Source organism: Panthera leo, chromosome E2 (genome assembly GCF_018350215.1).
Source record: "Panthera leo isolate Ple1 chromosome E2, P.leo_Ple1_pat1.1, whole genome shotgun sequence".
In the NCBI taxonomy this organism is placed as follows: domain Eukaryota; kingdom Metazoa; phylum Chordata; class Mammalia; order Carnivora; family Felidae; genus Panthera; species Panthera leo.
The window spans coordinates 32,830,267-32,854,443 of NC_056693.1; the positions used below are offsets into that span (position 1 = coordinate 32,830,267).

The 24,177-nt window shown below is 53.2% G+C and overlaps 1 protein-coding gene across 1 annotated transcript in view; it reads left to right on the top strand.

The window, feature by feature from the left end:
* SLC6A2 (solute carrier family 6 member 2) overlaps positions 1-12,495 on the top strand; it is a 46,886-nt gene extending 34,391 nt beyond the window's left edge. Inside the window, exons 6-15 of the mRNA XM_042920024.1 lie at positions 742-876; positions 2,565-2,668; positions 4,441-4,565; positions 5,314-5,426; positions 6,555-6,683; positions 7,175-7,274; positions 8,869-8,969; positions 9,440-9,607; positions 11,029-11,100; positions 11,699-12,495. Coding sequence (XP_042775958.1) covers positions 742-876; positions 2,565-2,668; positions 4,441-4,565; positions 5,314-5,426; positions 6,555-6,683; positions 7,175-7,274; positions 8,869-8,969; positions 9,440-9,607; positions 11,029-11,100; positions 11,699-11,722 — 1,071 coding nt within the window. The 3' untranslated portion in view covers positions 11,723-12,495. The remainder of the gene's footprint in view (positions 1-741; positions 877-2,564; positions 2,669-4,440; positions 4,566-5,313; positions 5,427-6,554; positions 6,684-7,174; positions 7,275-8,868; positions 8,970-9,439; positions 9,608-11,028; positions 11,101-11,698) is intronic.
* The last annotated feature ends 11,682 nt before the right edge of the window (positions 12,496-24,177 follow it).

A 24,177-nucleotide genomic window follows, 5' to 3' on the forward strand; every position in this document is an offset into this window, starting at 1 on the left:
CAGTGATTTTTAAACCTTGACTGCACATTGACATCACGCGGGGGGAGAGGGAGAACTCATAAAACATACTAAAGTACAGGCCACACTCCAAGCCAATTAAATCAGAAACCCCAAGGATAGGATCTGAACTTTGACATTTTTAACTATAACTTCCCCCAGAGTATTCTGATGCGTAGTCAGGGGTAAGAAGGGACAGTGAGGTTTGTCGTCGTCCTAAATCTGTCCCGAGATAAAGAACGGCCAGAGAGCCTTCTTTCTGCTCACCCACATCTCCCTTCTCCCAGAGAGCCTTCTTTCTGCTCACCCACATCTCCCCTCTCGGGCAGTGAGTTGGGAGGAGATGTTTGAATGAAGAAAGAGGAGCCGGAGAGAGGCGGGAGGGAGGAGGGAAGGAGGGAGGAGGGAGCAAGGGTGGAGAGCATTAGACGTGGGTGTGCTTAGATCTGCCTGGGGCAACTTGAAGGGGTCAGTAGAGGCCGCCCATCAAAGAGGAGGCACCGGGTGAGAACCTAGTCTTCATCCCGGCTGCCCCCGCTCCACGGCCGTGCTACCCCGGTGTGCGGACTCTCCCACTTGGTCCTGAGCCGCGGGAGTGGCCTCATCCCGAGAGGGGGCTTGTGGCACGCGTGAAGGAAAGAGTGGGGAGGGCATGGCCGGCCCCCTGGGCGAGAGCCTGACCCCCACCCCACCCCCAGCGTGGCGGTGGAGCCCGGCTCTCACAGCAAGCTTGTCCGCCTCCAGGTGGTGTGGATCACGGCCACGCTGCCCTACCTCGTGCTGTTTGTGCTCCTGGTCCATGGCATCACGCTGCCTGGTGCCTCCAACGGCATCAACGCCTACCTGCACATCGACTTCTACCGCCTGAGAGAGGCCACGGTCAGTGACGAGGGACCACGCACCCGTGGGTCAGGGTTGGGGAGGGGTCTCGGCGTGGGCAGCCGTAGGCAACCTGGTCCTAGGTCTGCCATAAACTTGTGGCATAGCCTGGGGTGGAGGGTGGACCCTTCCCTCTCCCTGCTGCTGCTTCTCCGTCTGACCGACGCCCATTTGATTCGCCCCTGCTGGTCTCCCAGCTGTGATGGCTCGGGATTCTGTGGCTCCATGTGGAGCCATGGGATTCTGTGGAACACCATGTGGTGTTCTGTGCAGAACTTTCCAAAGGAACGCAATGCTCTGTCCCGGGTCCTGCCACCTGCTCTGGCCTCCTAGCCCACCCCAGCCACCCCAGCCTTAATTCCCGCCTCCAGCCCCCAGCCCTGCCTCTGCTGCCATCCCATGATGTCAGCAGAAGCAGCAGCTGCAGCCACAGGGCGCTCTGGACCCCGCTGACTCTCCCCCCACCCTGCCACAGCCTCCTCCAGCTCACTGTCCTACCCAGAGACACGAACGCGGAGTGGAGTCCGCAGCAGTGGAACGAGGCTGGGACCAGAGTGTTGGAGGTATCCGGTGCCTTGAGCAGCTTCCAGCCGCGGCTGGGATCATTTCCCCCTCCTCCCTGAGGCCGGCCTCGGGGACAGCAGCTCAGCATTGCCCCTCACTCTTCCCAAAGGCTTCTTCACACTCTGTCTGAACCCACAGCGATCCTGGCGGGTGGGAGCCACATAGGCTTAGGAGGGACGCAGCTTACTACTCACCTCCCATAGTGATAACGCTCCAACACACCACAGTGTTACAGTCCAATAACCCAGAGGGAAACCCATTTCCTTAGTCACTGTCAGAAAGATAACAGAGCTTAAGACCCAAACCAGTCTTGTAAATTGTGAAGCAAGCCGGAGTTCGGTTTGTTCTGCACCCGTTTAAATATCTTGTCTTTGTGACGCGTAGACGCTGAGCCCATATGCTGTCTCAGGGAGCAGACCCGATCTCCTCCGTCAGATTGCCTCTCTTGTTACACCTTCGGCTTGCAGAGTAGGGGAAGCCTAGGAGACGTGAGGGAGGTCCAACCCGCGTGCAGATCTCTGCCCGAGTGAGCTGGGTGTAATTCCCCCCCGACCCCGTGCGGGTGAGGAAACTGGCATATCAAGAGGTGAAAATGACCAGGGCTAGAAGTTGGAGGGGGGGGCTCAGATCTCCGGGGTTCCAGCCATGTGCTTTCATCACCCAAAAGATGGGATAAGTAACACCCCTGGCCCCCCGAGGAAGTCACCGCGGTCTGCGGGCTGGTTTTGAGACAGTAGGAGTCCCTGTCTCTTTTCTGAAGATGCCGTCTCTGTAACTCCTGAGATGTTCATACCCTTTGCCCTCACTCCATCCACATTCTAGCCTAGAACCGTGAGTTTATAAACTTTCTTTGGAAGTCAGGACATCAAACTGAACCAGGGAGTTCCTCCAGGGTGAGCTCATTCGTGGCCACCGAAGGCCAGAGCTGCTAGAGGGACCGCAGGCCTCTCTCCAAAGTCGCTTTGTGCAAGTTTCGGGGGAGTGACGTGGCTGCCCGTCGCTGGTTCCGACCTCGTTTCCTCAGGTCTCAAGAGAATCCCTGGGGCCCGCCAGCCATCCCGGAGCAGTGAGGTGGTGCTGTTCTGTAGGCAGCAGAGGGTGATGGCTTTTGTCTGCTGTTTCAGGTATGGATCGATGCGGCGACTCAGATATTTTTTTCCTTGGGGGCTGGATTTGGAGTCCTGATTGCATTTGCCAGTTACAACAAATTTGACAACAACTGCTACAGGTAAGATCCTTGTTGGGGCTCTGGAAAACTCTAGATCTGGGGACCGACTCCTGCAGGGGTGGGAAAGAGGGTTCCGGTCTGGGGCGAGTCCACTCTTCTTCCTCTGTCAAATGAGGCAGGGTAGACTTTCCATGAACTGCAGAGTGGGTGACCTCTGACATGGCCTAAGGGGGTCCTAGCGAATGCATTTTAATTCGGGACACCTCTTCAACAGGCAAGGTGGGTGTTGGGAAAAGTGAGGCCACAAGACCTGGGAGGTCATGGGGACGGGTAGTTGGGGCAGAGGAGCACCGTGTGCCTTTCAAGAGCAGACAACACCGTCCGGACGCCCAGACAGGCAAGGACTGGTCACATGGGAGGTGCGGGTCTGGCAGGGTCAGAGGTAAGACTGCAGGGTGGACAGAGAAGTCTGTATGTGACCCCAGAGTCAAAAGACCACATTCCACGTTCTAGCTCGGTTCTAGGTCAACAGTTAACACTGCCTCCCCTGGGCCCAGTGCCGTGACAGTCTCGGACTTGGGCACAAATTGGGCTGGGTCCCCCATCCGGCGAAGGCTTAAGACAGAATCACACTGGGGCACCTGGGTGGCTCAGTCGGTTAAACATCACCGACAGTGTGGAGCCTGCTTGGGATTCTCTCTCTCCCTCTCTCTCTGCCCCTCCCCTGCACACTCATTCTCCCCTCAAATGAATAAACATTAAAAAAATAAAAGAGACGCCTGTGTGGCTCAGTCAGTTAAGTGTCTGACTCAATCTCGGCTCAGGTCGTAATCTCACGGTGCGTGAGTTTGAGTCCCGTGTCGGGCTCTGCACTGACAGTGCAGGCTGCTTGGGGTTCCCTCTCTCCCCCTCTCTCTCTGCTCCTCCCCTGCTCGAGCTCTTTCTCTCTCAAAAATAAATAAGTAAACATTTTTCTAAAAGACAGAAGCACACCATCCTCTGGTGCATGACATAGTGGGATGGGTGCATGCCAGCGGGCAGGCTGTAGGCAGGCCAGGGAAGTGGGGTGGTCGGCAAGAGCATGGAGGGGAGTGTGAGGTGAGCCTTGCAAGATGGCTGGGGATTGTGCAGAGGGACACAGAGTGGAGGGCACGGGTGGTGGGGAGACGCCTGAGCGAAGCCAGGGAGGCGCTGTGTCCGTGGGCCAGCAAGTCGACTGGTGTGTTTTGTCCTAAGACTGCATCATGGAAAGGAAGGCAGGCAGGAAGGTTGGGTCACTTTTTTTTGAAGCTTATTTATTTATTTTGGTAGAGAGAGAGAGAGAGAGAGCACAGGCAGGGGGAGGGGCGGGGGCGGGGACAGAGAGAATCCTAAGCCGGCTCCATACCGTCAGTGCAGAGCCCGACACGGGGCTCGAACCCACAAACCACGAGATCATGACTTGAGCCGAAGTCAAGAGTCGGACGCTTGACCGACTGAGCCACCTAGGGTGCCCCAAGGTTGGGGCATCTTAATGAAGCTCTTGAAGGCCTTGAAGTCGAGAAGCACGGGGGAGCTACAGACAGTTGGTGGAAGTGGAAGGCGGGGCATGTGATTCCCCAACAAGAGCTTGCTACCAGCCCCTGGTCCCAACGTGTTTCACCCAAAAGCTGTCAGTCCGTCTCCTGCACCTGCACGTCCTGACCCGCTGGGGCGCCGGGGTCCCTGTGGCGGCAGGGAAACTGGCGGGGGGGGGGGGTGGCATTTGAAGCAGCCATTGCGTAGCCAGTGCGGGGCTCAGGGAGCAGGTGGGGCATCGGGTGACGTGAACGAACGGCGCTTCTCTCCCCCAGGGATGCCCTGCTCACCAGCACCATCAACTGTGTCACCAGCTTCATCTCTGGGTTTGCTATCTTCTCCATCCTTGGTTACATGGCCCATGAACACAAGGTCAACATTGAGGATGTTGCCACCGAAGGTGGGTGGGCGGACGCAGCCCACGAAGGGCGGGGGCTGTGGGAACGAGAGGGCTGGGCGTGGAGGCTTCCAAATCTTCCAGCTGCCGCTGAGACTGTCAGTGGGGAGTTCCCGGCAGTCCTGGCCCCTGCTTATGTAACGGAACCTTCCCTGAGTCGGGCTAGGCAGGATCGATTTTGGAGCTGAGCGCTTGACATCCCTTCATTAGTTCTCACACCGCCGTGGGTGGTAAAGTGTTAATCGGCCCACTTTACAGGTGAGAAAACTGAGACTCAGGCTGTGTGAGCTGCCCAAGGTCACCCAGCTAGTGAGCAGTGGTGCTAGTGTTCAATCCCTGAGCTGTCCGACTCTGGAGACTGGCCTTCCCTACTGTTTCTCAGAGTCTTATGGCCACAAAGAGGTCGAGGCCCGGGAGGGAACTCTAATGGACCCCGAGGACCACAAACTTTTCAGAGTAGGAGGCTCCCTGAGGGTGTGCGGGCATGGGCCTCGCGGCCTGGAGCCTGGAGCTGCCCGGGCGAGGCGCTGCTCTCTGGCCTGGCTGTTTGAGGTCAACCTCCCCGGGACCGTGACAACCTACGAGCTGGATCCAGCTTCTCCTGTCACCCGCGGACCCTTGGTTGCTCTGCCTCAGGTGACTGGCCAAGTTCCGCGGGGCTGGCTGGGTTGACGGCCTCAGCTACCCTGTCCCATCGGCAGCTCCGACCAGCGGGCCCAGCCGCTGACGAGGTCCTCGGTGTTTCTCACAGGAGCCGGCCTGGTTTTCATCCTGTACCCAGAAGCCATTTCCACCCTGTCGGGATCCACATTCTGGGCTGTCGTGTTCTTCATCATGCTTCTGGCTCTGGGAATTGACAGCTCGGTGAGTGACCCTGCTTGGGGTGCCCCACCACACACACGCTGGGCCTGACCCTCCCCATCCCCCAAGTACTCAGCCTGACGTCCCCGCTTGGTTACCGGTTGTTTCCAGAAAGCCCTAATTAAATGCAGACAAGCCCTCACTCAAAAAAAGGGCAAGACTTAGGCCAAGGTTAAGAACCAGTAGAAACGTGATGGCATCACAGAAATCACATCGGAAAAGACCTCCTCGGAGCCAGCCGGGCGCCCTCCTCTCACACCTAGGGGAGCTGAATTCGGAGGGGGCCCGGATGGAACTTTTCTTCTCTAACCAAGCACCCTTCCCATTATATTTCATCACCAATGGCCGACACAACACTTTGAGTCTCATTAGTTTCTTAGTACCTTTTTTGTTAACCCATATGCGAGATTAGATTTACGGACCTCTTTATGTCTGTGTCCACCTTCGGTACGTCATGCCTGGAAATTTGCAAGAAGTCTCTGCGTAGGGAAGTGCGTTGAGAAGGATTCTGAGGCTGCTTCCAGGCTCGTAGGAAGGAATACTGATTTTGATTAACACCGTCTGCCGAGGGGACAGGGGACACGTATAGGTAGAGAGTGACAGCGTGTGCACCTCTTATCTGCCATCCCAGGCTTGGGGGATCACTGGAGTGAGCACATGATTATTACTCATATGAGACCCTTTCCGACTCTGAGAGTCTGGCATGAAAAATCCTTGTCAGAAAACGCTGCCTCAAGTTCCAGCCACCGGAAACGCTCTTTTGGTGGTTGTTTCCAGAAAGCCCTCTGCTTATATGCAGGTAGATTCCATGCATGAGCAGTTTGGCATTTTACCCTCTGCCCTCTTCCTGGGCTAATCAGTACCGGCTCAGGCCAACTGCGTGGGACCGGAGACAGGTACCTGTGATCAGAGGGACACAGGAGTTAACTTTCCAGCCTCCCCCACATAGTTTGGGAGTTCTGAGTTTGGTTGAGGACAGGGCAGAGTGGGGTGAGGATGAGGAGGAAGGCAAGGCCGCCACCAGGGTGCCCGTGTCCCCTGGGCTTCGGGAGGTCCCAGGGAGCTGGGGCCTGGGACCCAGGTGCGGGCAGTCTCTCATCCGTGCTCCTCACCCTGCCTGGCTCCGTGCAGATGGGAGGCATGGAGGCCGTCATCACAGGCTTGGCGGACGACTTCCAGGTCCTGAAGAGACACCGGAAACTCTTCACATTTGGTGTCACCTTTGGAACCTTCCTTCTGGCCCTGTTCTGCATAACCAAGGTGAGGAGGGGCTGGGCCCTGGGCCACCTGGAGCTCTGGAGGCTGCATTTCAATCCAGTCGGGCATCCCCAGCCTTGGAGCTGGGGTGGGGAGGGCCAGGGTGAGCTCAGCGGGGAAGGGAGGCGGGACCTCAGCCCTGCAGCCCGATCCCCTGGGGCTAACCCCCCAGTGTCCTCAGTCTCCCACCTCTGAGCCTGAAGAATTCCAGGCTACTCTTTCAACTGCTTATTTGTTTGAGGGGCAGCCAAAGTCCCTGTGAAAGCCCTGTCCCATTTGCTGGCTGAAATACCCACCCTCAGGCCCAGGGACTACAGAAGACCTTCAGTAGAAAGCAAATATGCAACATGGAGACAGTGGAACCACAACCCTGTCACCTGCCTTCTCAAACAGGGTTCTGAGCCAGCGGGACAGGGGGCAGGTGAATTGGGGTGGATGTGGTCAGTGGCCATTTCTGGCCGAGATGGCCTCAGGCTTTGTCTTTCCGTGCCCAGGGTGGGATATACGTGCTGACCCTGCTGGACACCTTTGCAGCGGGGACCTCCATTCTGTTTGCCGTGCTCATGGAAGCCATCGGAGTCTCCTGGTTTTATGGTACGAGCAGGGCCCTGGAAAAGCCTCACCCCCACCCGCAGAGGCAAAGGGGCTCTCCTTTTCCAGCGCGGCCACAGCCTGATTCCAGAGTCGAGCAAGTAGCTTGTCAGGGAATAGGTCTTCCAGCCCCCAGCTCATCTTTGCATGAATTCCTTTTAACGGGAGGCTGCAAAGCCCCCCAGGGGCACCCAGTGCCAGCTTTTAGCAAGGGACTCAGGGAGCTGCTGATCCCCAAGCCGTGCAATTCGTTCTAGAGTGAGATCGCCGCATTTAGCAAACAGAATACAAGACGCCCAGTTAAACTTGAATTTCAGATAAACAATGAGTAATTGGTAATTAATTTACTGTTAAGTATGTCCCAAATATTGCATGGGATGGAATTAAACCAAAATCTCTTTCGTTATCTTTCTGAAATTCAGATATAACCGAGTGTCTTACTGTTTCTCTGATGACCTTATTCTGGAGCTGAATGGGGAGAGAGCATTACAAACTGTCAAATGTGTTCTGTTTTCTTTTTTCCCCACGTGTCGCATCAAAGAGTTAATCCACGTGAGTCTGGACATCACTGTTCGTTTGTTTTTTTTTTTAATGTTTACTTTTGAGAGAGACAGAGAGAGAGAGCGAGAGAGAGAGAGAGAGAGAGAGAGAGAGAGGATGGGGGAGGGTAAGAAAGAGAGGAAGACACAGAATCCGAAGCAGGTTCCAGGCTCCCAGCTGTCAGCATGGAGCCCGACGCGGGGCTCGAACTCACGAACCGTGAGATCACGACCTGAGCCGAAGTCGGAAGCTTAACCCACTGAGCCACCCAGGCGCCCCCGTCATCACTGTTCTAAAAGACAGGGAACAGGGCAAAGTGGCAGGCTTGGGAGCCAGGCCGCCCTGGCTGTGTTACCTGGAGCAAGTCCCCTCTGCTCCCGGAGCACTGTGTTCCTCCTGAAAAACAAATCAGAATGGCACATAAAAGGTGATACTGTTTTTCTTAACTTTTTAACTGCAATACAGTCGACACACAGTGTTACATTAGTTTCAGGTGCAAGGCATCGTGATTGGACACCCCTGTCCATTACTCAGTGCTCCCCAGGAGAAGTACAGTCACCATCTGTCACCAAACAATGTCACTACAGTACTGTTCATTATCTTCCCTGCGCTCATGACTTACTTATTTTCTAACTGGAAGTTTGTACCTCTTAATCCCTTCTGTCTGTGTGTTGTATCCCTTTCCCGCCTGGCTCCCCTCCAGCAACCACCAGTGTATTCAAGAGTGTGTGTGTTTTTTTCTTTGTTTCTTTTTTACTTTGTTCCTTTGGTTTGTGTTTTAGATTCCACATGGAAGCGAAGTCATATGGCCTTTGTGTCTCTGTGGCGGACATGGTGACCTCTAGGTCCGTCCGTGTTGTCACAAATGGCACTTGCTGGGTGTCTCTTCTTCCCTGTTCTTGGCCAGCCACTGCCGGCGCCCAGGGCTCCTAAGTGCCAGCGTGTCCGAGCCTTGCCCCGCTGCCCCCTGGGCAGCCTGACTCTCAGGGGAGGGCAGCAGGGGGCGGCCCAGCGCTCCTCAGGGACCGGTGTAACAGCCTGCCCTGTGTGTGCACAGGTGTGGACAGGTTCAGCAACGACATCCAGCAGATGATGGGGTTCAAGCCAGGCCTGTACTGGAGACTGTGCTGGAAGTTCGTGAGCCCCGCCTTCCTCCTGGTGCGTACCGTGTGGCCCGGCCTTCCTGGGGAGAGGGGGCTGTGTCTGGGCTGGGGGGGCGGGGCGCGGGGATCTTTGCTTTGCGGGTGGAGGTTCTGGGGAGCAGAGCCCGGGTTATGCAGAGGGGACACTCAGGACACTCAGCCCCGCCGTGGCAGGGGCTCCAGGGGGGCTGTGTGCACCACCACTCGGCCCAGCTCCAGGGTCACCTTGCCACTCCTTTTCTCTGTTTCTGGCTCCCTTTGTCCCCTTTGGTCATCATTTGCTTGCTGAATGAATTCTTCCTCCTTCTCTACCTCCTTTCTCTTTTTCTCTTGCTTTCTTGTTTCCGTCCCCTGGCCCCTCACTTCCCACGGATCTTCCACTGCCTCTCTCCCACCCGCTTCCTCTGTCCTCTCCCCGTGGCTCCCCGTCCTGCTCTGTCTTCACGTCCCTCCTCCTGTCCCTTCCCACTGCCCGCTGTCCCGCAGTTTGTGGTGGTGATGAGTGTCGTCAACTTCAAGCCACTCACCTACGATGACTACATCTTCCCGCTCTGGGCCAACTGGGTTGGATGGGGCATCGCGCTGTCCTCCATGGTCCTGGTGCCTGCCTACAGCGTCTACAAGTTCTTCAGCACGCGGGGCTCCCTTCGGGAGGTAAGCTTGGGGCCGCCAGGTGGTGCGGGGGACAGGACGGGAGGGATGTCCCCGGTCATCCCCGATGCGATGGGAGAGGACAGACACGAGGACACGGACCCCAGAGCCGCCACCACGACCAAGTCGTTTCCCGCCCCCCGCCCCCAGTTTCCACACTGGTACCCTGGGGATAGCGCTATGGATCTTGAGAAGACACAGGAAGCGCTCAGCACAGTGCCGGGCACAGAGGACACGTTCAAGGCTTGCTGCCCACTGTTATGTCTGTGTCGGGTGCACACATGCTCTGACTGCACTCAGTCCCTACCGATGTTTATGTGAGGAGGTGACACTCAAGTCTGTCGTGTCCCAGATGCCCCCACTCTCCCAGTCTGAGCTCACTGTGACCTGATCATCGAAGCTTTTACCCGCCTCCTTCCTGAACCCGACACCTTCCTCTCTTACTTGTACGCATTGTGTGTGCATGTGCACGGAGAAAGGTTGAGGGAACGGTGCCCTCACTCTGAAATTATGTCTGTCCTATTTCGTTGATAGGCCTTTTCTTTCATAAATAATGGTGACGGTCTTTTCCTAATGTCCTTACTTCGGAAGATGAAGTTTCATTCCTTCATCCCTTCATGCCCTGACTTTCCAGCTATTTGGTGTGAGTCTACACGGCCCCAGCAGTCCGCTGGGCACCAGATGCAACTCCCCAGAGCTCACATTCTAATGAGGGGACAGACAGACAAATGAGGGCATCAGGAAGCGGGCCACACAAGGGCTGGGGGAAGAGGGTCCCAGGCCGGGCTTCTCTGTCCCCTCCCCCAGCTCCTTGTGACATGTTTCCTGTCCTTGAAATCCCACATCCAGGAGCCTCCGGTCACTGGGAGGGTCTGTGCTCTGTCAGCGCATCCTGGGCCTGAGAACCACGATCTGCTTTGCGCTTTTTATTTGTCACACTGTGGGAGCAGGGAGGGCGTCCCACCTTGCAGGGATCGGTCATTGATTCAGATGCCTTCCCGAATCCCCGCCCTGTGTCTGCACCCCAGGGAGGGCCTGCCCTGATCCCCAGCAATGCTACTCCATCTTCTGGGCCCTCGTTGTGCTCCGAGCCTGTCCTCTGCAACACTTCAGCTGTGGTTTCGAAATTGCCCGTGTGCTTGTGTGTTCCCCAAAGCACAGACCGTGTGCGTCTCCTTGAGCTCTGCAGCCCCAGGGCCTCACCTCGTGTCTGACCACAGTAGTCGACCCCATAAACACGGACTAGACCAATGAGTCCGTGTGAACCGACCCGGGCCACAAACAAGGACAGTGTGTCTTGTGTGGACCTCACACGCTGTCCTTGTGGGACTTCAGGGCCAGAATGCAGGTGGCCTGTGTCTGGGCTGCCGGGAGGTGCTCCTGGGCCCGGCTGAGGCCTCCTCCCCCTCCCCGTCTTCTCACAGAGGCTGGCTTATGGCATCACCCCGGAGAACGAGCATCACCTGGTGGCCCAGAGGGATGTCAGGCAGTTCCAAGTAGGTGCAGGCCGGACCGCTCTGGGCGGGAGGCCGGACCGTTCCGGGCGGGGGGCCCTATCTGCCCCCCACTGTATGCTGGCTGCACATACCACATGCTACAAAACCCTGAGCAGCTGTGGGGCTATCGTCCCAGGGGTGTGGTGTCAGGAATGGCGGAGGGGGGCCTGTCCCCTGCTTCTACTAGCTTCCAGCTGCCCCTCTGCTCCTTGGTCCTGGGAAACCACACGTCCAGTCTTTCCGAAGCTTTATTTCCTCTCTGTAAGTTGTCACCCTAGGCTGGGGATCTCTTATCTCGCAGGATGAGCCACAGGATGGCCTAAGTCCTTTAACTTTAAAACCCTGGGGGTTGGGGGCTGGGGGAGGGTCCTCGTGAGCCCCCTGCTTCAGACTTGCTGTGCCACTTTGCGAGGCTTCCTCGCCCTTTCTGGGCCCAAGTGACGGTTAGGGAGTCAGCCTGCACGTTCTCCGGGGTCTTTGGAGGGAGGGGCTGTGTTCTCTGCCTCCCCGTGCTTCCGCTGTCCTTCTGGGCCCCGGGTCCTCTCGTCCCCACCCGCCTCTGGCCTTGGCATCATGACCCTGCCATCTTCCTCTGCAGCTGCAGCACTGGCTGGCCATCTGAGCCCCAAGGAGGAACCCTGCCGTGCCGACGTCCAGGTCCAAGGCTTTGCTGCCACCCCAGACACAGTCTTGGGACTCCTCTCCCGAAAGATGTTCTCTCCATCCCTACCCCTCTTTCCCCAGTTACAAATGATTTAGTGACCTCGTTTTTATTCACCTTCTGTTCATCTGGCCCGGAGGCTTTGAGCTTGGATTGGAAAGTCTGGAGGGGGAGGAGGAGGGGAGGGAACAGGAAAAGTGACTTCCATCGAGCCCCTTTTGTTTTGGGAAAGCCTCACCCACCCTGGGATCTGGCCCAAGCTGAGCTCCATCCACGGCTCGGGCAGAATTCACCACTACCTTGCTTGTACTTTGGGGCCACAGGAGAAATCCCGCCCACCAAATCAGAGAGAGGATGTCGCTTTTGGCCAGATACCATAAAACCGAACACAAACAAAAAGGCCGGCTGCGTCTGGGGCAGGGGATCCTCTCTCTCTCTTGCCACCCAGTCAGCATTCTGGTGTCTGAACCTTGATCAGGGAGCGTGGCTTGGTTTGTTCCGGTCATCAGTCTGGATAGATGCTTTGGAGGCTTGTGAGAAGAATCCTTCATGGTTAGTTTTCACTCTGGCTAAGCTGAATCTGATTTGTGCATGTTCTGGAACATTCTTCCAGCTTCTGGTGGTCAGAGGGTCCAGAGCCATGGATGTCACGAGGCAAAATGTAGATGAGCCGCAGTGAGGAGGTTTTGCAGAAGTACCAGATGAGCTCATAGAGGCCACGTGCAGGTCTTGGTCTGTCGGGCACATGGGGCCCAGAAACCCATCTGTGGCTTCTGAGATCTTTCTGGGGGACTTGGGACAGGACCCCAGCGAGGCCAGAAGTGTGTCTGTACTATGGAATTCTCTGCCGTCCTCACAGGGACAGGTGGATGCCCAAGGGCATCCTGATAGGCTGTTTGTTTATCTGTTGTCCGCAGACACCTGCAAAGGTCTTCCCTGGGAATCCCACCCAGCACGGACCAGGGCTCTCAAGTGGTGGGGAGTTGGCCCTGAAAACTCCCTTTGTCTCTCCTGATGGTCTTAACTTGGCATCTGAGGGCATGGTGGAGCCAAGCAGGTAGCAACCTGGTCAGTCAAGTCGAGGGGAAAATATTCTGAGCTGAAGGAGCAGGATGATGGTTTTAGAGAATTTGCAGGTTGACTTCTGATACACATTTGCAAGTGGCGCCCTCTGGTGGTGGTGGTGGTGGTGAGTTTCAGCTCAGAGAACAGATTTGTAGTTTGGGAAGTTGGTGGCATCTATTTGGGGTTTCTGTTTATGGTTTGAGTCTCTCGTGCCTTCCTTGGAAATCTAGATTCAGAGGTTCTTGTTGTGACTGAGGAAGCCCCTATTGAGGAATCTTGGGCCATAAATAAATAAATAAATAGGCTGCTCATACTGGGAGTGTAGGAAGACTCACATCCAGAAGGTACTTTGCATAAGACTGGGGTGTCCCTGAGCCCAATCAATCAATCATGCAGTTTGTGGAAGAGGGTTATGTTGGGGGCGGGGGGAGTGGTGGGGCAGGGAGGTGGTCTTCTCTCTGAAGGTCCTGAGATTTCCCTGCTAAGTCAGTGTCCTTGGGTCATTTTTTGGAGAAAAGTGGGAGAATCAGAAGACTTTTGATATTTTTATGTAAAAAGGCCAGTTCAAAGGCTAAGCCCAAGTGGCAGGTGTCTTGGACTGCTGTGGAAGGCGGGGCCTGAGGGCATCCAACGGAGCTGAACAATAAGGTGGGGGCGAGGGAGATGAGGGAAGGGCGACCCATCACAGGTGGGATCTGGTCCCATAAGCGACTTCAAATCCTCCCGTGAAGAGTAACTCCTCCCTAGGTGTTCTAGTCGTTTTACACACAGTCCCTTCATCCCTGTCACCTCCCATCTTCCCAGCAAGGATTGCACGGCTGGTTTCTGTCCCATTTCCCAGGTGGGAACACCAAGGCTCGGTATTTCGGCCACTCTTGTTCAAGTTTTCTCAGCTCCTAAGGGATCCAGTCAGACCCTCAAGTCGGATCCCGTGCCTCTTAGCCCAGAGCACTTTGAAATCCCCAGCACACTATGGTTTACCCCACCCAGGGCTGTCGTTAAAAAATAAACAAAACCCAGTCAAGTGGCCAGGGAGTGTTTCCTAGCAAAAGAGCAATGTATTGGAAGAAGGGAAGAGGGGAGAGGGCGTCATTTGTTCACAGCTGTCCCCTTTTTGATGGACTCAGTCACTCTGGGGAACAGCAGGGCACGAAAGGCGAGTCTACTTGGCTGAAACGAGGGCAAGCAGAAAGAGCCTGTGTGTGTGTCAGGACAGGGGCACGCTTCAGAGGGAACCTGCAGTTTTCTCTTTCCATCTGCATGTGGCCCTTCTGCCTCCAGACATCTGTCCCGAGGGTGAATCAGAGACGCGGTGCTAGCTGACCCAACACCAAACCAACGCCATGGTGCTGCCTTGTGTCGGGAGTCGGCTCCTGAGCTTGGGGTGAGGGGGGTCTGGCCCCGAGCCCGGGCCCCCCCCGGGGGGGGGGGAATGGGGGCCCCAGGAAGCCCTTGGAAGTTCTCATGGAGGTGCTGGCAGGCCTTCTGGGCTCACCTTCCACCCACACTTAACAGAGGAGGAGTATGTGCTTTATCCTGAGTAACGTTTGACTTCTTTTTTGTGGCCTTTTTTTGATAGCAGAGGTTACCCGAGATAAGGGTGTTCCTGTGTACTGTATATGATACTTTTGCTATTTTACCGGGTTTTTAAAGAATTATTATTTTCCATGAAATGTAAACTCTCCGTTTAAGACCATCGCCTTCACATCTACTGGATGTCGAGTCATTTCGCGACCACCTGTCAGTGGATCGTCATTCTAGATGCAGATGAGACAAAGGAGAAGGGAGCCGCCAACTCTTGCCAATATCCTGCTGAGTAAAGGTCCCCAAAGCTGCCTTAATTCTCAGAGGGCGCCCCTGCCCGGTGGGGGGGAGGCTGTCTCTGGCCGTATGATCCATACGGAGGCCCTGGTGATGTGAGACCGAAGCACTCTTACCAAAGACGTCATTTCCTAGCAAAGAAGCCCACGGAGCTCATTTCATATGTTTACTTCCTTTGAAAGCCAGGGGATGGAGAACAGAGAGGAAGCGCGTAGAAACAGCACAGCTTTCAGAGTCTGCAGGGATCTGGGTCTACTGCTGCCCAGCGGGGTTCCTAAGGAGGGGTCTCTTCATCTCTCTGGGCTTCAGCTTCTTTGTCTGTAAAAGCAAGGGTCAGATCAGATCATCAAAGGTCCCATCCAGTTAAAAAATGTTCCGGTCTCCACGACAACGTACTTCTGCTAAATTTACAACGAGGGAAGCACCTCGCTGACTGTGAGTCTTTCCAGAATGATCTGGTGGCCAATAACCTACTGAGTAGAGAAATGTCAGGTTTCTGGCCTCCAGAACTTTGATTTTTCTGGACATTCAGTAGTTCCTCCTTCTCCAGTATTTCTTCCACTGGTGCCAGAAACACTTGGTATTTAAAAATAAATAAATAAATCCAACCCATTTGTGCTCAAGATCTTGAGGGTAACATGTGAGGCCCCGGTGAGTCCCAGGATCCACAGCTGTGTGGGTATCAGCATATTTATTGCCGTCATGTCAGAAACCACCGAAACACTGGTGAACGTGAAGTTGCTTTTGGGGTACCCGCCCTCAGCCCTCTGTTTCTCCACTTCTGTGTAAATAAGGATTGTCCCAGTGGTGCCCTCTCTGTGTCACGGACTGTTCCCATGTCATGCAGGTGTCTGTGTCTGGTGTGGATTTATTTTAAAAGCTGTTCTCTTCATGGAAAAATCAGTGTACAGAATAATAAAGGAGAATTTCCTGTGCCGTGTATCTAGTAGTGGGTTCTCTCGGTCACGAAGGTAAAATGCTATGAATTATGTAAGGCAGATGGGAGTGTCTGTGATCAGCCTCCAGCTAGTAAGGAAGAGCTTCTGGTCAGAGTGGTCCACTTTTCACCCAAATAACTCTTTTTATAACCCATGGAACAGGAGACTGGAGGGGGTTAAATATGTAATCCCAGCTCTGAGATTGACACGTATGTTTATTTTTTTTGATTGATTGAAATTCAAGCCACTAACGTAGTTACATTGTTTTTATTTTTTTTTTAATATTTATTTATTTTGGAGAGAGAGAGAGAGCACATGAGAGTTGGGGGGGGGGCAGAGAGAGTGGGGGACAGGAGATCCAAAGCGGGCTCTGTGCTGACAGGCTGACAGCAGGAAGCCCAATGAGGGGCTCGAACTCATGAACCATGAGATCACGGCCTGAGCCAAAGTTGAACACTTAACTAAATGAGCCACCCAGGAGCCTCCATTGGTTTTATTTCTTAAGACATATTTTTAATGAATAACTCTGTGTCCAAGTGACACAGAGTTATCTAGTTTTGCATTCCATTTCTAGGGCTGAATTCGATTGAATTCAATGCACAATCTATTGCTACACTTTCCTGGGGAGAAGGATACATTAACGCGTAGGTCCTTATTGCTAAGTACTGTCATTATTGGGGAAGGTGTGAGCTCACATTAGGATTTTCAATGCAAGTCAACAAGCAGACACAGTGACATCAATATAAATGAGGTATTGACAAAAAAAATCCAGTCTATGTCTTTAAATATGTAAAAGGCAGTCAGGGATGGGTGGTAAACAACTCACAAGAAGATTAGACCAGAACGGAGAATGGGCTGTTGCTGGAAGTGGTGAGCTCCCCATCACTGGAGACATGCAAGCAGGCAATGTCTCTTGGGTAGGTTATGGAGGGGACTCAGTGTCACATAGGGGCGGGGGAGAGAGGGTGCACAAACTCTAAAGGCCCCTCCGTGGAGCTTCTTTTGGGAGAAGCACGAGCCCAACCTCACGCAGCAGCGGTAGGACAGGTAAACACACATACCAAGGGTCTCGAGGTGAGGACTGGTTTGCCCTGTTGAATTGCAGCTGGGCGGACATCCCAGGGAGGGTTTTATGATTCTGACCATTTGGTTTTGACTCTGAAATCAGAGTTGGGGTTTATTATAGTGAATCAAACAAAAGGCAGTCATGCTTCCAGCCTTCCCTTTGTGCATGCTGACATTTAACGAGTGTCTGCAGCCCTGCGGGTGGAGCGGAGGGAGGTTGGGTCAGAAGCTGAAAGGGCAGCTCTTCTGGGGACGGTGGGGCACCTGGCGACCCTGGCTGCCACCCTGTGCCCTAGGCTGACAAATGTGGTAGGAGAAGACTCACCGGTGAGCCTCACTTTGGGCAACTGCTAGTCTTTTAAATTTTCCCCAATTTAATCACAGCCTTTGGGAGGGACGTAGCTTCATTTTTATCTCTTTCCAAAAGCACTGATATGTGTCATCTCTCTCTCAAGGACTCAATTTGTCCATCTGTATAATGGGTCAGGAGTTATTAAAACTGTTTATGGATGGACTTGAAAAATGTCAGAACCTTTTGAAATGAAACGCAAATTTTGTCTTCGATGAGTTTGTGTCTACTCCTCTGGGAGACAGAATGCACGTGTCCTTCAGAGTCTCAGATGTTTGAGACTCATGGGTATATGTGCATATAAGCTTTGGGGGCCTCCCTCTTCTGATGATACACGGCGTTGGTCTCTGGTCACCACCCCCAACCAAGCGAACATGACATAATCCATCCCACCATCCAACATGTCATTTGTTTTCCTGACAATGACCCTGTGAGGTGAGGTAAGGGGCAAAAAGAACAATGTACCCACTGGACAGATGAGGAAACTGAGGGCTCGGGTTGAGAAGTGACTCACCCAGGGACACACAGCCACTGAAGGGTGAGTGTTTGCTCTCTGCATTATGGGGTGTCCTCTGAAATTGAGGTGGGGGAGGGATCAGTTCCAACAGGTGCCTTGAGCTGTGGGAAAAGACAGTGGGGCTATGAGGACTTGAAATTCAGGTTGAGGATACGTTGCAGGGGACTGAAGAGGATTTTTTGTCACACAGTCTCTAGTAGGGTAGTCAAGGTGTATCTGGATGGGTCAGTATTGTTAGGAGTCAAGGCTATGGAAAAGTTTCAGAGCCCACTAGGGACCAGCTACTCTGATGTTAGGACCGAGTCACATTAGAAAAGTCAACATTAAGCACTGGTTTCCCCATCAATAGAGAGAAAGGGTTGGGTTAGGTGATACTTTGAAGTCCTTTCTGTTTTTGACTCTACGAGATATCTCCAGAAGCTGTCACAGGGCCTATGGACTAATTCACACTAAGGTGTGAATGACTACCTTTCTAGGCAGACACTAATAAACAGAGGTGTTTGCTGCTGCCTTTCATTCACCCTACAGATTTAGTGCAGGGGTCAGCAAACATTTTCTGTAAAAGTCTCTGTCACAACTATTGAACTGCTATTATAGCATAAAAGTAGCTTTATTTATGAAACATTTGGGGGGCTGGATTTGGCCTGCAGTTTATAGTCTGCTTGGGTCTGGTGGAAAGAACAAAAGGTTTCTTTAGCAAACTGGACCTGGGTTTGAATCCCATCTCTACTACTTCCTGCCGTGGAATCCTGGAGAAAGTTAAATAAGATATGTGAGGCTTTCTTGTACCTGAAGGGCAGGAATAAGTGTGCATAAGAGAGCTATGCCCGGAGGATCAGACAAGACAATGTGCACTTAAGAGTGACATCCCGGGAGCCGCAGTGGCTGAATCCAAACCCTGGTCCCATCACTCAATAGGGCAAAAAACTAGAGTGAGTCTCCTTAGCCTCCTCTGCTTCGGTTTGTGATTTCTGCCTGAGTGGCCACTTGGTGGGGCCGTGGGAAGGACTAGACGTTAGTATTATGTTCAGGATAGTGTCTGCTCCATAGCTTGTGTTCAGGGCAGATCAGCTCCATGATGAGCGTCTATCTCCTCCCCCTCCCCCACCTCTGCCCATTTCAAAGGCAGCCCAGTTACTGTTGGGTTTTCCTGCAGCCAAAACAGGGTCTCTGTTCCTTTGTCCCCCTCCTTCAGATGCTGCCTCTGAGGTTTGAACTGGGTCTGGGTAGCCAAACCCAAGTCTCTCTCCCTGGGCCCCAGTGCATGTGACCCCCCCGGGCAGGAAGTTCAAGCTTCGGGAAATGCCAGCGTCCAACAGCCAGCCTTCTGCAGGACCCGCCTGCCCCAAAAGCCCTCTGCTGTCAGCCTCCATTAGACTGATAGCACGGGAGAGGCTCCCCCAGCCGGGCATCAGCTCGGGCAGCCTTGACCTCAACTCCAGCCCAGAGGAGGAGCAGACAGAGGTGTGGTGACCAGAGACTCCTGGAAGAGCTGGCAACTAAGTGACTTCTGGTGTCCTGCTTCTCAGCCCCTGGCTCTGTCGGCCTCAGGCCTGGGAGGGGCTGAGCTGGGCCAGACCAGCAGGGCATGGAGGTAAGGGGGTGGGCTGCAGGAAATCAAGGAAGACCATCTCTGTCCCCTGAGAAGGCCCAAGCAAAGTCCATTGCCTGGACATACCCAGGGGCCACAAATGGATCGTTTCTGTAGCCAAGAATGACCCCACACACCCTGCAGCTTCGGGCCCCAGTCCAGAGTACCAGCTGAGAATGGGCAGACTCAGAATCAGAAGAGGAGAGGCCTGAAACACGCCCAGCCCCTGGCCGCAGGAAGCCTGGTGCAGACTTGAAGGCCATGGTCAGCCCAACATCGGGGCACCTACCTGCTGTCCACCCGAGCATATTCCCAGGTCCGTGCTAAACTTCTTTTCTTGCGTCACAGCCCCCCAGGCTCCCCGGTAGTTGCCATTAAGCCCTGATCCGCCATCTGCAGTCACATGACAGTAATGACACCCTATCAGGAGAGAAGAGTGGGTGGTGGGTGGTATCTGAGGCATGCTCACAGGTAAGGAAGGGCAAGGCAACTCCGACATTTCAAATGAGCCGCAGAGTCAGATCAGGGAGCATCACAGCGAAGACTAGAATTGTTAATTAGTTACATTTAGAGCGGCCCCACTGAAGTTATGGAATTAGAAGGGAAACAGGGCACAAGGAGTCCCTGGGTTTGTTAAAGAGAGAATGGAGCCCTCCTGGTCTCACAGCCATGGATCCCCTGAGGTGCTGTGACCTTAGGAACATCAGCACCTTGGACAAGGCCAATGCACTGAGTTGACATTTAATCAGCCAAACATTGGCTTATCCAGTGCCAGTTACTGTTCCAGGTGCTTTGCAAATTTCATCTCATTGAATTCTCCTGATGAGGCCAGGAGGTAGTATGATTATCTCCATTTACAAATGGGGGAAACTGAGACACAAAGAGATGAAATAACTTACCAGTTGGTGAAACTGGGGTTTGAACCCAGGGAGTCTTGTGTTTGTCTTTTTTTTTAAATTTTTTTAATGTTTATTTATTTTGAGGGACAGAGCACAAGGAGGGGCGGGGACAGAGAGAGAGGGAGACACAGAATCCTAAGGAGGCTCCAGGCTCTGAGCTGTCAGCACAGAGCCCAACGTGGGGCTCGAACCCACGATCCGTGAGATCATGACCTGAGCTGAAGTCAGACGCTTACCTGACTGAGCCACTCAGGCACCCTGGGAGTCTTGTGTTCTTAGCCACTCTGGTATGCCATTGTCTCTGGGCCCTGGCCATACAGGCATAACATGATTCAGCCGGTAGGGGCATGGTCCTCAACTAGTTCCAACACCCTCTTCATTACAAACAATCTGTAATCTGTACACACATATGTAATTTATATACACACATTATATATGTATATATACACACAAACATATTTAAATATGTATGCATTTAAGTGCCTCCAATGTGCTAGGAAGCAAAAGACTTGCCCAAGGTCACTACAGTAAGAGAGTTCATCTTGAACTCTCTGGAGTTCCTGGCTCCCAGAGAAAATACCTATGCTTTCTCTGAATACACTTTAATCCCATGCTGTCTGGTTCTTTATGTCGGATACAGGTTCCACTTGGGTTCCCTATCCTTATCCTCTATATGTTAGGATGACAATATAACAGGAATCTACGTATGGTTCCTTAACAAATGAGATTTTTCTCATGCTCTTGTGACAGATAGGCAATGGGTCAGGGAGAGACATGTTCCTCAGCAGGAAGAAGAGAAGTGTCTGCTCTCAGAGAAGAACTTTAGTGAGGGTCTCTGCCCAGACATGCCCAGTAGCCTGGGATGACTGTGGAGACACTTAAGAAAAGTCGTCAAGGATGTGGACTATTTGTAGCTTTCCGTTTCACCATCCACATCCATAGCATGTGGTTCTCATGCTCATGGGTGGCGGGGGAGGGGGGCAGGCAAATTCACCTGCAGACATCTTGCCCACCTTTCAGGCAGGAGGAGGGGAAATAAAGAGAAGGGGCAAAAGGCAGAGGCCAGCTGTGTCTGTGATTCTTTACTCAGAAGCGTGGGTCTCCTAGAACCCTACCTGGATGTCTGCCTGTATCTCATGGGCCAGATCCATGCATTATGGCAATTTCTAGCTATCAGGGTGTCTGGAATTTGTAACTGGGTACATTGCTGCTCTGGACAAAATCAGTGTTCTCTTAGGAAGAAGACACGAAGGATATTGGGAAAACACTGGTCATTGCCTCCTTTCCCATGGCTTCTTCACCCCTGGAATCCATCATCTGCTGAGAACTGTGGGGGCCCTTGTGGAAAGCACCAGGGTCTGAGTGGCCGTAGATAAGGGCTTCTCTGTCCCATGGGCTGAAATCAATTACTCTCTTGGACTCAGGGCTGAGGTCTTGCAGGGTGAGAACAGGCAGACCTGGGGCTGGCTGAGCAGGTGGGGATGTGTGTCTGCTGACAGAAGGTTTCCGCCCATCCCAGGTTCCCGCTTACCTTCTCTGGCCTGACCACACCTTAGGAACAGAGGAAGCGGATTAAAATAGAATATGGGCGCTGTGGCCGCCAGATGGCACCAATGCACATTCCTCCTGCAGAGCAGAGGCTGAGAGAAGCCAGGAGGATGGGGGTCTTTGTTCTCTAGACCCCCCTCAGAGCCCATCCGAACCTTCCATACTTCCCTGAACCAGGGGAGCAGAGAGTAGTTTTTGTCTGGATGAAAAGATCCATTTGGTTTTGTATTGTTATCTCTCGGGTGGATTTATTTACTCTTTCATTCATTTATTCACTGATGAAAACCCTACCTGGTCCTAGTGCATACCAGGGAGGAACTGGACTATACAAAGAAGGAATAACCCTGTCACTGAGAAACTCTCAGTCTGATAGAGGAGGCAGATGGTGTGCTGATCAGGAAACATATATTAAGCACCTACTGCGTGCTTATTTTTAGCCCGCTGGGGTCTCCCCAGTGCCTTCAAAGTAAACCCAGACTATCCTCATTTCATTCCCCCTCTCTGTTCTGGTCACCCTATACTAGCTGCAGATGTGTACCCAAGGACACCCTGTCCCCCTGGGCCTCATCCCTGGGCCTTTCCCCATCTCTCTGAAACTGGCCAACTCTTACCTGTCCCTCATGGTATCGCCCCTAAAAAGCCTTTCCTAACCCACCCCTCTCACCAAACTTACCACAATTTGTTGAAATGAATTTTCAGGGGGCCAGCAACTTTGGGGACAGAAGACAGCAACCTCCGATATCTATCTCTCCAGTGTCGAGACGAGTATCTGGCACATGGTCGGCCCTCAGTAGGTGGTGGGGTTTACAGAGATGAGGGGGACAAGGCCATCTCAAAACCTGGCAGAGAAATCATGCACAGAACCCCACCTGGGGAGATCATAGAGTGCCCTGCAACAGGTGATACTTGAGCTGAGTCAGGAGGAAAATTCCAGGTCATGAGAATAGCAAAAGTGACAACACAGATGCACGCAGGACTACAGGGGACACAAGGATCTGAAGAAATTTGCAGTGGAAATTTCCAAATAGAAGGGCTGCAGAGGCAAGTAAAATCTAGAAGATGAGGGCCTTCCCAACTTGCAATAGGGAGGTGGAACTTTTTTCCAGAGGGCAATGAGGAGTCATTAATAAGTTTTAGATAGGAGTGGAGCGGATGTCCATACTTGGGTGTCACATAGTGTATTAGGAAGTGACTGCTGTGGAACAAACCGGCCCAAAGCTTAAAACAACAGCCGTGTATTCGGCCGAGGGGTCTGTGGACCACCCAGGAAGGTCCGCGAATCTGGCCGACCTCAGCTGATCCTGACTGGGCTCACCCAAGCGTCTGAAGCTGTGGGTCGGCTGGAGGCCGACTGGTCTTCGATAGCCTCTCCTGGGATGACTCCCCTCTGTGTGCTGCCTCATTCCTGGGCAGGCTGGCCTGGGCTCGTTCACACAGCAGTCATGCGGGTTCAAGACAGTGTGTGAACACGTGCAAGACCTCTTGAGGCACAGCATCACTTCTGCCATATTTTATTGTCAAAGCCAGTGAAGAGGCCAACCCAGACTCTTTATGAGTGGAGCTGCAAAATCAGACAGCAAAGGATGTGCATAGCAAGGGAAAACCAGGGTGGCCGTTCAGATGGATCACCCTGGCTCTATAGCACAGAGAAAAAAAGGCAGGGAGGCTAGTTAGGACTTTCATCAGCCCGGATGAGAGGCAAAGGACAGACGCTTTGCAGAGAAGTGCTGTGCGAGTGGAGTTTTCCGAGCACTTCTGAGGTGCCCGGAACTGGATTCGTTCTGTTGGAGGCTGGGGAGACCACCAGGGCCAGGAAACATTTCATCTCAGTTTGAAGTAGGAATAAGACTTGAGGAGCTCCTACCCTAGCTGCCCCTGCGTGGTTAGGACTCTGGAGGCGCCAAGAGACCAATCTGAATGCTGCCCCTGAACGTGTCAGCTCAGGCGTAGTCACCGCGGTGGGGACAGAGTTGGGAGTCTCAGCCCCCTTACAGTCCTGGATCCCTCCCGGAAGCAAGTGCGGCTATCTGGACACCGCCCACCAGAGGGCAGCAAAGAACCGCCAGTCAAATGGGTGCCTTTGGCCGAATCCAATGAACTGGAGAGGTCAGGACAAGCCCAGAATAGTTTTGTGTCCTGCTTACAAAGGAAGGATTGCTTCGCACTTACGGGCTCCAGCTCTAGAGCCAGACTGCTAAGGGCCACATTCCAGCTGCGTCACCAGGATGGGCTTCATAGGTGCGAGACCCGTGCCTTCACTCAAGACTCTAGGCTCACGGTGGCTTTAAAACTCTGCAGTCGCCATCTTGAAATTCTTAACAATTTTTAAATAAATAGTCATTTTTATTGTTAATAAAATTGCACAGCAAATTATGTACGTGGTCTTGTCTGTCGCTCACTAGTTGAGTTTTCTTGGGCCTTGTGTTAACTTCCATGGGGTTGATAGCAAGCATTCACCTCAAAGGGTGTCTGTGAAGATTATCTGAATTAATATAAAAAGTACTTTATTATGAAGGCACATAATAAATATCCAATAACTTCTAGTTACTGTTATTATTATAGGATTCAAAGGTATAATCATCAGATACCTGAAGGCTGACGCCCACCTTCACTCTGTAAAGTT